Source organism: Pelodiscus sinensis, chromosome 6, assembly GCF_052426305.1.
Source record: "Pelodiscus sinensis isolate ZL-2025 chromosome 6, ASM5242630v1, whole genome shotgun sequence".
Classification (NCBI taxonomy): Eukaryota; Metazoa; Chordata; order Testudines; family Trionychidae; genus Pelodiscus; species Pelodiscus sinensis.
Window position 1 is genome coordinate 93,935,865 of NC_143057.1, and position 15,375 is coordinate 93,951,239.

At 39.4% G+C, this 15,375-nt stretch overlaps 1 protein-coding gene across 2 annotated transcripts in view; it reads right to left on the reverse strand.

Moving 5' to 3' along the window:
- The window catches only part of ZSWIM6 (zinc finger SWIM-type containing 6), a 183,996-nt gene that overhangs the window by 25,370 nt on the left and 143,251 nt on the right, over positions 1–15,375 (reverse strand). For both annotated transcript variants that reach the window (XM_075932863.2, XM_075932864.2), the window contains exons 5-9: positions 13,069–13,248; positions 10,814–10,990; positions 10,408–10,554; positions 6,494–6,640; positions 4,011–4,271 (exon numbers count right to left, since the gene is read on the reverse strand). In XM_075932863.2, coding sequence (XP_075788978.1) covers positions 4,011–4,271; positions 6,494–6,640; positions 10,408–10,554; positions 10,814–10,990; positions 13,069–13,248 — 912 coding nt within the window. The remainder of the gene's footprint in view (positions 1–4,010; positions 4,272–6,493; positions 6,641–10,407; positions 10,555–10,813; positions 10,991–13,068; positions 13,249–15,375) is intronic.

Here is a 15,375-nt window from a genome sequence, read left to right on the forward strand (position 1 = left end):
GGATTTGTCTGCTGAGGTTCTGTAGGTGTCTGGGTCTGGTACTATTCAAATTTTCATTTAAAGATTTGGATAATGGAGTAGAGTTTATGCCTACAATATCTTCAAATGACACCAAGCTGGGAGGGGTTGCAGGATTAGAATTCAAAATGACCATGACAAATTGGAGAACTGAACTGAATTCAACAAGCTGAAATTCGATGAAGGTAAGTGTAGTATTTTGCACTTAGGAAAAATCAAATGCACAACCATAACAGGGGGAATAAGTGGGTAGGTGGTAGTCCTGCTGAAAAAGATCTGGGTGTTATAGAGGACCATAATTAACTTAATGAGTCAATATTGTGATGCAGTCTGCATATTAACAGGAGTGTTATATATAAGAGACAATTATCATGGTGTGTTCAGCAACAGCAAAACCTCAGCTGGACTACTGTGTCCAGTTCTAGGTACCACACTTTGGGAGTCATCTGGAAAAATGGGAGAGAACACAGGTTTACCAACGAAAACAATAAAAGGTTTAGAAAATCTGTCCTATGAAGAAGGGTTAAAAAACTTGGTACATTTAGTCTTGAGAAACGACGACTGAGGGGAGATCTCAGAACTACAAATATATTAAGGGCTGTTATAATTGTTCTTCATAGCCGCTGGAGGAAGAAGTACTGGACTTGATTTGCACCAAGGGGGATTTAAGTTAACCACTAAAGAACAGGGTGGACAAACAGGTTGGTCAGGGATAGTGGAAGATTACTTGGATTTGAGAACTTTTTAAGTCCCTTACATCCCTACATTTCTATGTTTCAAGGATTTCCTTTGAAGCCCTTTCCTCAAACACCCAATAAGTACAAAAACCAAAAAGGAGCTTAAGGTAATATCTTTTAGCCTTTTAAAAACTGGTGTCTTCGTCTCAAAGCATGCAAGTAAATGAGTATGTAATTTTGCACACTTTCAGAACTTAACTGGGTTGCAAATAATGTAGATGTGACAAATAAGTGATACAAAATGCACATACAATTATCTTTCTCCATAAAATTTCAGTCACAAAAAATCAGAGAATATTTTTAAAAATCTAACCCTAAACATTAAGACGTATGTTTAGCTATGGACTTTTGAATACGTCACTTTTATCGTCCCTACATCCAAAATGTGCAATACTTGGTTTGTACCATTGGTTTTAAATGAATCATTTGAACTACTTAGTCTGGGATAGCGGTAAAACCTTTGTTCATTTACAAGGCTGTTAGTAGTTTTTCAGATTGCAAATGAAATATATAGAATCTTGCTACCAGAGAACAACTTATAATAATTAATACCTTTTTATCATTTGTGAGCCTGAATGCATCATTAGGAAACTTTAATCACCCTGATATCTGTTGGGAGACCAATACAGCAGTACACAGACAATCCAGGAAGTTTTTGGAGAATGTTTGGGATAACTTCTTGGTACAAGTGCGGAGGGAACCTACCACGGGCCATGCACACCGTGACCTGCTGCTCACAAACAGGGAGGAACTAGTAGGGTAAGTAGAGGTGGGTGACAACCTGGGAAGCAGTGATCATGAGATGGTATATTTCAGGATCCTGACCAAAGGAAGAAAGGAGAGTAGCAAAATACACATCCTGGACTTCAGAAAAGCAGACTTTGACTCCCTTAGAGAACTGATGCTTACATGAAGGGAAAAGGAGTCCAGGAGAACTGGAAGTATTTTAAAAAAGCCTTATTGAAGGCACAGGAAGAAACCATCCTGATGCGCAGCAAGAAAAGCAAATATGGTAGGCAACCAGACTGGCTTACCAGGGATATCCACGGTGAGCTTAAACACAAAAAGGAAGCTTACAAGAAGTGGAAACTTGGACTGATGACTAGGGAGGAGTATAAATATATTGCTTGAGAATGCTAGGGGAATTATCAGGAAGGCGAAAGCGCAATTGGAATTGCAGCTGGCAAGGGATGTGAAGGGTAATAAGAACGGTTTCTACAGGCATGTTACCAATAAGAGGGTGATCAGAGAGAGTGAAGGGCCCTTACTGGATGAGGAAAGTAACCTAGTGACAGATGATGTGAAAAAAGCTTAAGTACTAAATGCTTTCTTTGCCTCTGTCTTCATGGACTAGGTCAGCTCCCAGACAATGTTCTAGGCAACGCAGTATGGGAAGGAGGTGGACAGCCCTTGGTGGGTAAAGAACAGGTTAGGAGCTATTTAGAAAAGCTAAACATACACAAATCCATGGGCCCAGATTTAATGCATCTGAGGGTACTGAGGGAATTGGCAAATGTCATTGCGGAGACTTTGGCCATTATCTTTGAAAACTCGTGGCAATCAGGAGAGATCCAGGAGGATTGGAAAAAGGCAAATGTAGTGCCCTTCTTTAAAAGAGGGAAGAAGGACAACCCAGGGAACGACAAACCAGTCAACCGTACCTCAGTCCCCAGAAAAATCATGGAGGGGATCCTCAAAGAATCCATTTTGAAGTACTTGGAAGAGAGGAAAGTGATCAAGAATAGTCGACAAGAATTCACGAAGGGCAAGTCGTGCCTGACCAATCTGACTAGCTTCTATGATTTAACTGGCTCTGTGGATATGGGAAAGTTAATTGATGTGATATACCTTGACTTAAGAAAAGCTTTTGATACAGTCTCCAACAATATTCTCGCCAGCAAGTTAAGGGAGTATGTATTGGATAAATGGACTGTAAGATGGATAGAAAGCTGGCTAGACTGTCGGGCCCAATGGGTAGTGATCAACGGCTCGATGTCAGGCTGGCAGTCGGTTTCTAGTGGAGTGCCCCAAGGATCAGTTCTTGAGACCAGTTTTGTTCAACATCTTTATTAATGACTTGGATGAGGGGATGGATTGCACCCTTAGCAAGTTTGCAGATGACACTAAGCTAGGGGGAGAGGTAGATAAGCTGAAGGGCAGGGATAGGGTCCAGAGTGATCTGGACAGATTAGAGGATTGGGCCAAAAGAAATCTGATAAGGTTCAACAAGGACAAGTGCAGAGTCCTTCACTTAAGACGGTAGAATCCCAAGCATTGTTACAGGCTGGGGACTGAATGGCTAAGTAGCAGTTCAGCAGAAAAGGACCTGGCGTTTACAGTGGATGAGAAGCTGGATATGTAGCCAAAAAGGCTAATGGCATATTAGGTTGCATAAGGAGGAGCATTGCCAGCAGATCCAGAGAAGTGATTATTCCCCTTTATTTGGCTCTGGTGAGGCCACATCTGGAATATTGTGTCCAGTTCTGGGCCCCTCACTATAGAAAGGATGTGGACGCATTGGAGAGGGTCTAGCAGAGGGCAACTAAAATGATTAGTGCACTGGAGCGCATGACCTATGAGGAGAGACTGCGGGATTTGGGTTTGTTTAGTCTGCAGAAGAGAAGAGTGGGGGGAGGGGCGCGGATTTGATAGCAGCCTTCAATTTCCTGAAGGGAGGGTCCAAAGAGGATGGAGAAAGGCTGATGGATGGCAGAATAAGGAGCAATGGTCTCAAGTTACAGTGGGAGAGGTCAAGGTTGGATATTAGGAAAAACTATTTCACTAGGAGGGTGGTAAAGCACTGGAATGGGTTACCTAGGGAGGTGGTGGAATCTCCATCCCTAGAGGTGTTTACGTCTCGGCTTGACAAAGCTCTGGCTGGGTTGATTTAGTTGGGATTGGTCCTGCCTTGGGTAGGGGGCTGGACTTGGATGACTTCCTGAGGTCTCTTCCAGCTCTATGTTTCTATGACACCAAAATTATGAATAACTTTAAATTTAATTTGAAGAACCAATGCAATAAAAATGAAAAGGGATCATAGGTCATCAGATGCTTTCTCTTTAAAATGATGCAATATTTTGAAGTACATTAGATTTTATGATTAGAGGCTTGAAGGAAGGAAGACCTTTAACTGGAACTATTATACTTCTAAAAATATTCAGTAAGTAAATCAACTTCCACAGATATACTTTATTTTTTAATTACAAAAATTTAAAGAGTAGTTGAATGGAACAGTTAATATCTATTTCAAGCTACCTTCTAATAGGAAGACTGCTTGCTTTCGAAAGATCTTCACCAGTGTATCATCCAATTCAATTTCCTGTAGCTTAGAAATGAGCTGCTCCTCATTTCGACAAACCTTCTCTTGTGCATATAAGCCATCTGGCATTATTCGCTGCTGTCCCAGACCTATCAATGCTACTTCCACAGCTAGCGTTAAGTAAGATTCGCCTTCTTCTAAGAATTTGTGTGAAGGCAGGTGCTGATACTCCAGAGATTTGCACTGTCCCATGTTCTCTGTAAAGGATTATAAAACAAATACATCACAAACCATTTTCATCAATAATTGACGTACAATCTCACATTTAAACATTTATTTTGCCAGTTATTTTAATTAAGTATGTTTTTAAAAAGTGAACTAGTGTATTAACTTTGAAAGATGCCACAAAAAGTATCACTCTGCAGTTTTGGTAACCATTTCAAATATCTTTTTCAAGGTTTAGATAAAGGAAGACTCATTTTGTATTGTATTGTAATTCAACAGGGAGCTTCCATTCAATTCTTCATCAGAAATGCGTGCAACTGACATTTAAAAATAAAGCCACACATTTATACTGAGCATATTATGGTTGCAGTAACTTTCAAATGCCAAGAATCTCAAGTAGGGATGTAAAAAAGTCAATTAGGCGACTACCTACATTCCCCCCCTTGCTGCCTCTATATCAGAGGCAGTAAAGGGTGGGGGAGCAGGAGCCAGTGCTGGGGCAGGGGGGAGAAGGGGTGGGAGAAGAAGGGGCGGGGAGCCAGCTCAAAAGCTAGTTTCCCCAGCCTTGTATCTGTGGTTCTTGCCCCTGCTCTCTGTGCTGCTGCCTCTCTGAGATGCAGCAGTGGGGGGAAGAGGGGAGGTTGCTCCAGGAGCATCACCTGTCCTTGCGGGGGGTCCCAGTGGGGAGTTGGGACCTCCCTGTGGACAGGGCCTGCTCTGGCAGCAGCCCCTGTGGCAGCCAGGACGAGCCGCTGCAAACAGAGGCTGCTCCAGCACCAGCCCCTATCTGCGGTGGCCCAGAGTGGAGCAGCCAGCTCTCCCCGCTAACACTCCCCGTGGACAGGGTCTGCTGGACTTGGTGCGAGTCAGGACTGAGCAAGCCTGGCTCAATCCCAGCTTGCACTGGGTCCAGGAGCTAGCCCCGCTGCGGCTCTGCAGTTTAAATATAGTAGGAGCTGGGCTGCCTGAGTGCCCAGCTCTTACTACATTTAAACTACAGAGCCACTGTGGGGGTAGCAGCTTCTGAGTGCTTTCCCTTATTAACTAATCGTGTAATCGATAAAAATTGTATCACCTACACGATTATCCAATTACCCACCTTTTAACATCCTTAAACTCAGGTCAGAATGAGAGTTTCCATACTTAAGCAGTACGGTTGTGAAAAAGCAATTGTCCCAGCTTTGTGTCCTTAAGGCTCAAACAACAGCTTGAACTCTGAATTTCCTTGTTTTCACCCTGTTCAATAACTACCCATGCTCAGATCCTGCAAAGGGCTGGCAAGAAGAGGGCCCTGACATTCTCACAGATTTCCACTGAAGTTAGTAGAATTCCACGTGGGATTTATTCTTGCAAATCCATTAGCAGGAGTGCAGTAAATGTTTTGATCATCCCTGTGTGTGCTAGTGTCCGTTTATACAATTTAAATCAGGGTTTTCAAACTTGGGTCATAGACCCATCAGGGAAAGCCCCTGGTGGGCCCGTGATGATTATTCTCAAGATCCACAGCCATAGAGCCTTGCAGCTTCCATTGGCTGTGGTTTGCTATTTCCAGCCATGGGAAGCTATGGGAACTGGCAGCCGAGTCCACCCAAATTTGAAAACCCCTTTGGTAAATTATATTTCTGAGCGTATTTAAACTCAACTTGCTCCTTAGCAAAGGTAACATCATTTCAATATTGAACAAGTTATAAATAAACATATTATTATGCTTTTATAAAGTATAAATAAAATATACTAATCTTTCTGAAAAAAGTCTGCATTTTTTTTGCAAAAACTAATTGCGAAATTCAAGCCAAGTCTATACATATAGAAAAATGCATTTTTCTGCAAATTTACTATTTGCTGATTTTTTTTTTTTTTTTGCCATTTCTACTACTGATTTAACTCATGGGTTAGCTCTGTAAGATGACCATATAAATGAATGTGCATTACAATAGATATTTCATAATTTTTAGATTCTTCCAGTAATTCCTTAGAACTAGAATCTAGTATTTACTTATTCAAAGCAACAAGCCAGGTTTATTAAACAGATATTTGAAGCATAAGAGACAGATATTCTTCAAGCTTGAAACAATTATCAACCATGGTTAATGCTGTTTTCAGTCAATGCTCACTAAAAATAAAATGTACTTCATCCACTGTTTGCCATGTTTTCATAGCAAACGTTTCCTTAAAGTTTATTTGAAGAGGAAAGGTAGTAAAATTCTCAAAATTTCTCAAGAAACAAATAAAATAGACCTAGAAACAATTTTACCTGTGAAATCTGGGAAGCCATGGAAGCTTTCATCATCCACCCTGCAGGCTTCCATAAGGCTACTGAAGAGGGTGCCAACTGGATCCAAAGGGTGCCCCACCCAGCCTTCAAGATTAGTTATTGAGGTTACTCCTTTGTGGAGGAGTTCTACATAAGGAAAATTAGAGAAATATAAATGATAAGTGAGTTTTAGCACTAAAACCAAGACATTATCCTGGGCACTCTTCTCCAAGAGCCATACAATTCACAGTAGTTGGCGTTCAGGAATAAACAGAGTAATACTTTTCTGATTACTTATTTGCTGTCCCTCAAAACATGTAAAGGAAAATAAATGAAGCTTTCATGCAGCTCTATTTTCCACATTCTCCAGAGGGTTGAACCCTGGGTCAGAAATACCAATCCTAGTGTCTTTTTGAAAACTGTTACTTTCTAGCTATGTAGTCCCCTGGGTGGGGAGAAGAGGGTAGAATCTTTGCTGAAAAGTTACAGTGAAAAGGAAACACTTCTGTAAAATAAATGGCCATTTCAGTTTTGTCATACAGAAACAGTGCAGCAGCATTTTTAATATTCTAAGTGAATCTGATAGAGCTGAGAGAAATAAAAATACTTTAAAGTGTTCCATTTTCATAAATAAAATATGAGCTTATCTTGCATCTAAATATTTATTAAAGTAATAAACTCAGAATGACAGCTTCTTTTATAAAAGAGTCAAGGGTTTAAATGAGGTATTGCATAAAAGAAAAAACTGCCCTTTAAATTGACAAAGTGTGGTTTGTTGTCATTCTAAAATTCAAGGCAACAAATTCCTCCATGGATACTTTGTTTCATAGCTGTCAACAATCAATCAATCAGAGCATGAAAAAAATTATTGTTTAGCACAGTGAATTGAAGAAGTACAGCTGTGGTAATAGAGGTTATAGGGTCCCCAAATTCCTTTTCTACGAGTCGACATTCCCATGACAGTAGCTTCCTTTTGATTGCAATTCTAAACTTACATGTCCAGGGGAAATGTATGTACTGTGTAAATATGGGAGATTAGAGGCCATTTTGGTGGAAAAAAAATGTAACTGCATGAAAAAGCCTCACTGAGTGTAATAATTGTGCTCTATTTCTGCGCTCCAAATACTCTTGCAGATGTAACTCCTCCTGTCCCATTTCACAGGAAAAATGTCATCTCTAAGATTGATCATGCTTAATACACACCATCAAACTTCAGAATACTAGAAAGATTGCTTCTTTCTTATCTGATGTGTGGAGCTATTCAAGCAGTACAGCTACAGCATAGAAATTAAAATTTTCAAGCTGAAGCCAGGAAGGTGTTCTTTTGGGACTCAACTGATGTGTTTATAGTAATCAATAACATACTAAGAAAATAAAATTAAAATAAAACAATTGTTCTACCAACAAGTAGTGTGTATAAAAGGATTACCCCCCAAAAGACTCCTGTAACAATCAAGATTGCCATATACCAACATTAGTAATCTCTCTGCCTTCTGAATGATACCCTGGTACTTGATTATATTTAATTTTTGTCTATTTATGATCTTCACTTGCTGGGTCACAACAAACAAAGGCTTCAATCCTCCAATCATATCCACACATTTAACTACTCATGTGGGATGTATTACCAGGAGTGTTCAAAGCAAGATACGAGAGAAGATTCTGCTCTACCTCAAATAGAATATTGTGTCCAATTCTGAGAGCCACATTTTGGGAAAGAGGTGGCAAATTGTAGAAAGTCCAGAGAGGAGCAACAAAAATGATTCAATGTCTAGAAAAAAAATGGGTTTGTTTAGTCTGGAAAAGAGAAGACTGAGGAGGAGATCTGATCACCATGTTCAAGTACATAACATTTGTCACAAGAAGGAGGGGGAAAAAAGTGTTCTCCTTCACCTCTGAAGCAAAGGGCTTAAATTGCATCAAGGGAGGTTGAGATCAGACATTAGGAAAGAAATTCCTAACTGTCAGGGTGGTTAAGCACTGGAATAAATTGGCTAGGGAGGTTGCTGAATCTCCATCACTGGAGATTTTTAAGAGCAGGTCAGATAGACATCTATCAGGGATGGACTAGATAATACTTAGTCCTGCCAGGAGTGCAGGGGCCTAGACTAGAAGACCTTTCCTTTACAGTTCTATGATTCAATTTGAGTAATCCCATGAACATCAATGAGACTACAATGGCACGACGAAACCTACTCAGATATATATGGTGTCTATGGGTCGGGAACCTAAAATAAAACTCTATGGGCAGGACTCAAATCTTGCCTTGCATGTATGGGAGATGTCTAGCATATTTCTCAGTGCTCTAAAATATTAAATAAATTTAAAAAAGAAAAGAAAAAAAAAGCAAGAACTGCAATGTAAAAAAGACTTCTCAAAAGTAAAACAGTGTCCTCAGCTGTTCTTACACAGCATGGACCACGTGTTGGAGCAACTGTCTCATGGACAATAACATCCCTATGGCAACTGCAGCAATTGCTTCCAAAGAAAACTAATGTTAGAAAATTAATGAGTATATTTTAGCTGTCTATTTAGACAATTTAGCAGCTGGATATGAGAAACACCAGTAGCACGTGACCAGTCAGCTGCCTGCAGATCATCAGCAGGTTCTTGAGATAGCACCACTGGTGTGTACACTGTCTGTCTCTATTTCTCTTAGGCATTCACAGACACCCTCCTACCTCCTACCCTCCCAATCTCAGTTTGGAAAGTGAAAAATCCAGGGGATGTTGAGTGATGATGTGTTACATAGTGAAATCTCAATGAAAATTCTGACTAATAATAGTAGTTGTTCTTTGCACCATATAGAGCTTTTCATCTAAGGATCTTAAAATACTGTACAAACATTAATAAATGTACTTTCACAGAACCCATCAAAAATCAGCCAGTACTGTTTGCCTGATTTTACAGTTAGGGAAACTGAGACACACAGATAGACGATTACATTTTCAGCCAGGTGTCCATCCAGTCTCCACTTAAGCTCTTACACACTTATTTCTGTACAAACACCTTTACATACTTTAAAAGTTTAACCACATGGTTACATACAGGTATCTATGACGACGAACAGGTCCATATGCAAACAAAAAAGAAGACAAAGTATCTTAAACAAGCTTTAACACAGGACTCCTTGGAAGACCTGAGAATGGAATTCAGATCTTCAGCTTCCATTGCTGTTTCTTAACAAAATCATCCTTTTTCTCTGTATATGAGGTAGCCTGTTCGTGCCCAAGCCACTCCTTTACCTATAAAACTTTAATCTTAGATTAATTTGAATGGCCAAGGGCTGAACAGACCTTTTGGAAACAGGTCCCTTACAAGGTAGTTCATTCAAAAATAAGGACGAGGTGCATTTTGTGAGACAGTGCAAAGTTACACCACAGGCAACAGCAGCACTTAGAGAGCTTCTTTCCAATTATATTAATCCAGCATCTGTCACAAACACTAACATTTATTGTAAGAGAGACTCATTTTACACTATACATTTCTTCAATTATTTTGTTATCATTTCTCTCTCAAATACATTGCTGAAACTAAATTTTCCTTGTGGGAGAAAGGAACAGGCAAAAAAACCCAAATCATGCAATCACACACAAAATGCTCCATTTAAAAAAAATTACACAAAAGCAATATTTGTATTGTGATAATGTTCGAATTCCCTGATCAGGACCTCAATTATGGTATGTATATTAAAAAGAGACCCCACCCTAAAGAACTTATAATCGAATAAAGGACTTAGCCATCCAAAATTCTTAAATTAAATTTCTTATTGGCCAACTGAACTGGTAATGAAGAGTTACTAGAAACCACCTCCACCTCTTTAGCTTCTACTACAGTTTCCTCATGCAAATCTCCATACTAGTTTTCTGGCCACCTTGTAATACCATTTGCCTTTCTCTCTTTCCTTCATTTACCTTTCTTCTGAGCCCGGAACATGTCCAGCTGTTTCTGCTGCTGTCTTCTTAGCGTATTAACAATAGCTATTGCTAGCCTCAGTGCTTCTCTTGGGTATCCATGAGATCGTAATGCATCAACCCTTGCACAGGCTGTAGGAACATGTTCTAAAACAGAGAAGATAATTGGAAAAAAGTATGTGCACATCTATAACGCCCCCTTTTTACTATGCTGCTTGAAAGGTTATTTATTTATGAAGCTATGTGAAGGGACTTAAAAGGTTATTTCTGAACCAGTATTTGAAGGGAGGCTCTGTTCCTATTTCCAGGCCTTCCATTCATCTTCCCACCATCCCCCAAAAATAATGCTATAGAAACTGAACAAAGCAGCAAGTCATGGAAACGTCTTTCCGGTTTAACCACTTACCATGCCAGAGGGGCCACCCGTGAGAGTCAAAGAGCGAGTTTTCAGTGTCGTCATGGTAACAGTAGTTGGTGTATAAGTCGCTGCTGATAATGTGCTGTAAGTGGCTGTCCTGCCAGTGGAGATCGCATGCCTCGATAGCTCGAGTGAACACTGTCCGATGCGGTCTGTTTGATGAATCTGTCATTTTCACAAACGCAGAAAGCTGGCATCAGCTTTTATTTATTCACATCTGAATAAATCATTCACACTATTTTTCAGTCTTGCTGTCTAATTCCTCCCCTCACGCTCATGTGCTCGTGGTACCCTGTCTCCTCAAGTAGCAGACTGCAGATGACACATTCCACATCCTAAATTCTACCTAAATCAGATGACATTTATTTCACTTATTCACTTTTCCCTCATTAAAAAACCAACCAAACAAAAAACCCCAAAGATTAAGGATATTAAATTTTGATTAATTAGCTAATCGAGTAGTCGATGGAATTTCCATCGACTACTCATTTAGTATAGGGAGCGGGGGATTTCTCATTATTTCCACTGTGCCTGTGCCTTTCAAATGTGGTAAGAGCTGCAGAGGCCGTCAGGACCTGGCACAAGTGGAAACTGCTTGAGTCCTCACTTGCCCCAGGTTCCCCGCTGTGCTTCTGCCTTTTAAATGTAGTAAGAGCTGTTCACAGGGAACTTACTACATTTAAAAGACTAGTCGAGTATTGACTCGAGTACCCAATAAGCCCCAGGCTTATTTAAAAGGTCTACATCCATTAAAACTAATGCTAAACAGTGCCTTGTAAAGAAAGCTGTCAAATTGCTTTCTATTTTAACCATGTTTATTGAACACCTCCTCTAGACCGACTAAGAGGACATTCAGCCCACTCCCACTTTCTTCTTCAATCCTAGGAGGTCCAGTCCTGCCAGTTTCATTGGCTTCTACATGTCACTGCAGTCACGTCACTTTGCTAGAATATGGAGGTAGCATATTGGGGCAGGACTCTGATAAGTTGCTTTTATTATTTTTTGAAGTGATGTTGTGTGGTTCAACACAGCTGAAAATGCTTTATAGTAAAAATCACAGCACTCATCTGAATTTTAATTGGAAAACTTCACATAGCAGCAGAGCTTTGTCACTGCCATGAAGTCAGTCAGAGCTGAAATCAGCATTACAAGTTAAGTTGAATATTAGGGGAAACAACAAGAAAAATCCTTGTAGAGAGTTAGGCGCTGAATGTCTACCATTTTTCCTGGCTATAAGTGGAGATTATCTTTTAATCTGGAAGTGAATGAGATTTGACAATTCCCTACACAGGTTATCTTTCAATAGATTGTAAGTGACTCATGGGAGACAGTTTCAAGCTGTTATCTTTTTTCTTCCACAGACATTACATTTTGCTTTTTTATATACATTTGAAATCAATATGTATTCCAAATACTGTAGACATTAGGCTTCCCCGAGCCATGTTTCTATACTGCAAGATTATATTCTGATATAAAATACAGCTCTTACTTGTATACACAAAGGACATTTCCCCTGCTCTGGTCCTTAGCAAAACAGCATCTTTGCGCCCAACGAGGGCCAGATGGGACTTCCTTCAAATCTGAACATCTCTCCTAAATTACCCAGAGAGACTGCTGCAGAGCAACAAGATACCTCCCCTCTCCCAGAAAGCAGTGCCCTGCCTCTGCAATAGTCCCAGCACCATGAATAGAACCCAGGCTCTCATGTCAGTGCAGTGTGTTAACCACAGGGTTGATCCCACAAATAGACGCTTCATTTTCATTCATCTGATTTAGTTGCAGAAGTCTCTTTAAATAGGTACTAAAAGCTTCACAACCGAAGAAAACAACATCTAGCTCAGAAAAGCACGCTGATAAATAACAGCTTAGAGAAACAGCAAAGAAAAAACCAAACAACCCAAAAATGTTTATATGATGTATTTTCAGTACAATTTATTAAATTAACTTAAAGGTAAATACAGACAGAATAGCTAGGACTAACATTTTTATAAAACAAAAATGGATGAAAACATTTAGGATGACTCCGTCTTGAAATATTTTATTTAGTAAATACATTTAAACACACACCCACATCCCTTCTACAACTATCATTACAAACATGTATTCATCGTCTCCACTTGATACTTTCCTTGTCCAACGCAACCTCCACTCCCAAAACAGAGACAATTATTTGTCCCAGGACAGAAAGTAGATTAATATAGAAGTTATAGTACACTACAATTAGTGCATCTGTTCAGACTCACCTTGGTTAGCATTTGCACCCTGAGGCAAAGCATTGGTTAAATTGGGCAGCTCATTTCCATGATTTCCATCTTCCCAGGGGCAAACATCCACACCATTCCATTTTTTCAGCTGTTTTAGCCAACTGGCCTTCTGCTCCAACTTGCAGTGGGGATTTAAGACTATACACATCCATAGAGCACCTGGTTTAAAAAATGCTTAATTATCTTTTCTATTAAAAGAGCAATAGCCAGTGCTAATTTTATAAACCTATGTTATTTTACCAGATATTTTTATACTGCAGTGTTTTTCCCCCCTGCAAAGCCACACTGTTAAACTTCAAGTGTGGTCTAACGCTAGCAGACCATGAGTTGCTGACTCAGCAACATGGGTTAATATGGCCTTTTTCAACAATCAACAAATAATCAAACAAATAACTTAATTAGAGAACACCACCTTTCTATTGAAACTGAATATATAAAAAGATAAAGCACTACAAAATACAAAGCCTCCACTCTATAGTTTGTCAGAAAGGAACATCAGTTTAAAAGGAAAAGGAAAAGAATCTATATCTAAGTTACAAAACTCAAACACCCACCCTTTTGTTTTAATTCTGACAGAGGAAGCAAGAACATCAGTTTAAACAATGCTCAAAAGAAATTTTAGAAGCATTATATAGCAAATGTAATTCTATTTATATCCCAGTTTTACATTAAACTAAAAATATTCTGAAATAGAGATCAATGTATTCAAACAGGTATGTATACACTGTGTGTGTGTGTGTGTGTGTGTAACACACACACACACACACACACACACACCCTCCATATCCACAGGACTTATCAAAACTTATAAAAAAGAACTGTAATAAAGCATACTCAACATAATTTTCAATTACATTTGGATTTAAGAAATTTAATATTCAAATCGAGTTTGCATTGCTTTTTAATTCAAAGGCTTATTTTTTACTTCCATTATTCCAGTGATCAGGTTGAACTGCTGATTTTGTTTTACAATCTCTCCTTACACAACTCAAAGAGAAAGCTAATTTGTGCTGATATTTCACATGTACCGTGAGTTCAGAATCTGACTCCCTGACACTGCAGAAAAGTGCATCTAAAATACTTCAAGGTTTGTGGCAACAATTTTCAAAAGGAAACATTTTTCTCTGTATCAATTGTCACTTTATCAATGTGAACTTTGACAGTAGCATGAAGATGTCTGAAAGTACTACTGAGCAACACGTCATTTGTTCGTTAAGGATGACACACTAAAGGATATTTGCAGATTCCCCTAAAAACTTAATGATAGATGCTCAGAAGAGAGAATAAAAAGAACAGTTGGCTCACCTAAGGTGGCTAAACTCCAGTAGCCAAATAATAACTTAACTAAGAAAGCAAAAGGTATACTAGAACAGGCAGTCATACTACATGAATTTCTAGAAGTAACTTAGCATGCTGGTATGCCACACACTAAGGATGTTAAATTGTGGTTAATTGACTAGTCAATGGAAATTCCATCAACTACTCGACAGGCATTTCCGTGTTCTTCCTTTGAAATGTACAAGAGATATGAGAGCTTTGTATTGCTTTGTATTGCTGAATACAAAAGTATCTGTACGAAAAAGCACTCCTGTACTCCAAAAAAAGATATTCCTAGTATGAAGAGAAGTTTACCAGTTTGACAAAGAAATTCAGCTACCAACATGACCCACAACCTAAACAACTACCCCAATAAAGACCAAAAACCCAGAGAGAGACTATACAGCAGTAGAAATAGGTGCACAATGGACACTCCCTACAACTGCCGTATTATGTCACCCAGAGCTTTGGAGGCATTTTGATCCAGGTTAGAGACCCTCTCATACAGGCCCAAACAGACATCCCAAATCCATATATTATAAAACAAAAAGTAAAGTTTAGAATCAGAGTCTGGATTGTATCCCAACACTTTCCAATATAAATCCGAAGTGGAGAGGCAAAATATCACAAACCAATATGCAAATTTCATCCCCCCCCCCCCCCCCCGAAGATAATTGGATGATAAGTCATGCTGTGATTGCAATTTGATATTAATTTCACAAGGGAACAAATACTAAAACTGTCACATCCCAGTGAGGAATGGTCTATTCTGGTTCCACAATAATCCTCTTGACCTGAATAAAGCTAGCTTTGCCACAACAGATCTTTGCTTCAAACAGCATATCTTCAGAGATGCACCACTGCTATTAGTTTCCACTACAGGCAGTCCCCGGGTTACGTACAAGATAGGGACTGTAGGTTTGTTCTTAAGTTGAATCTGTATGTAAGTCGGAACTGGCGTCCAGATTC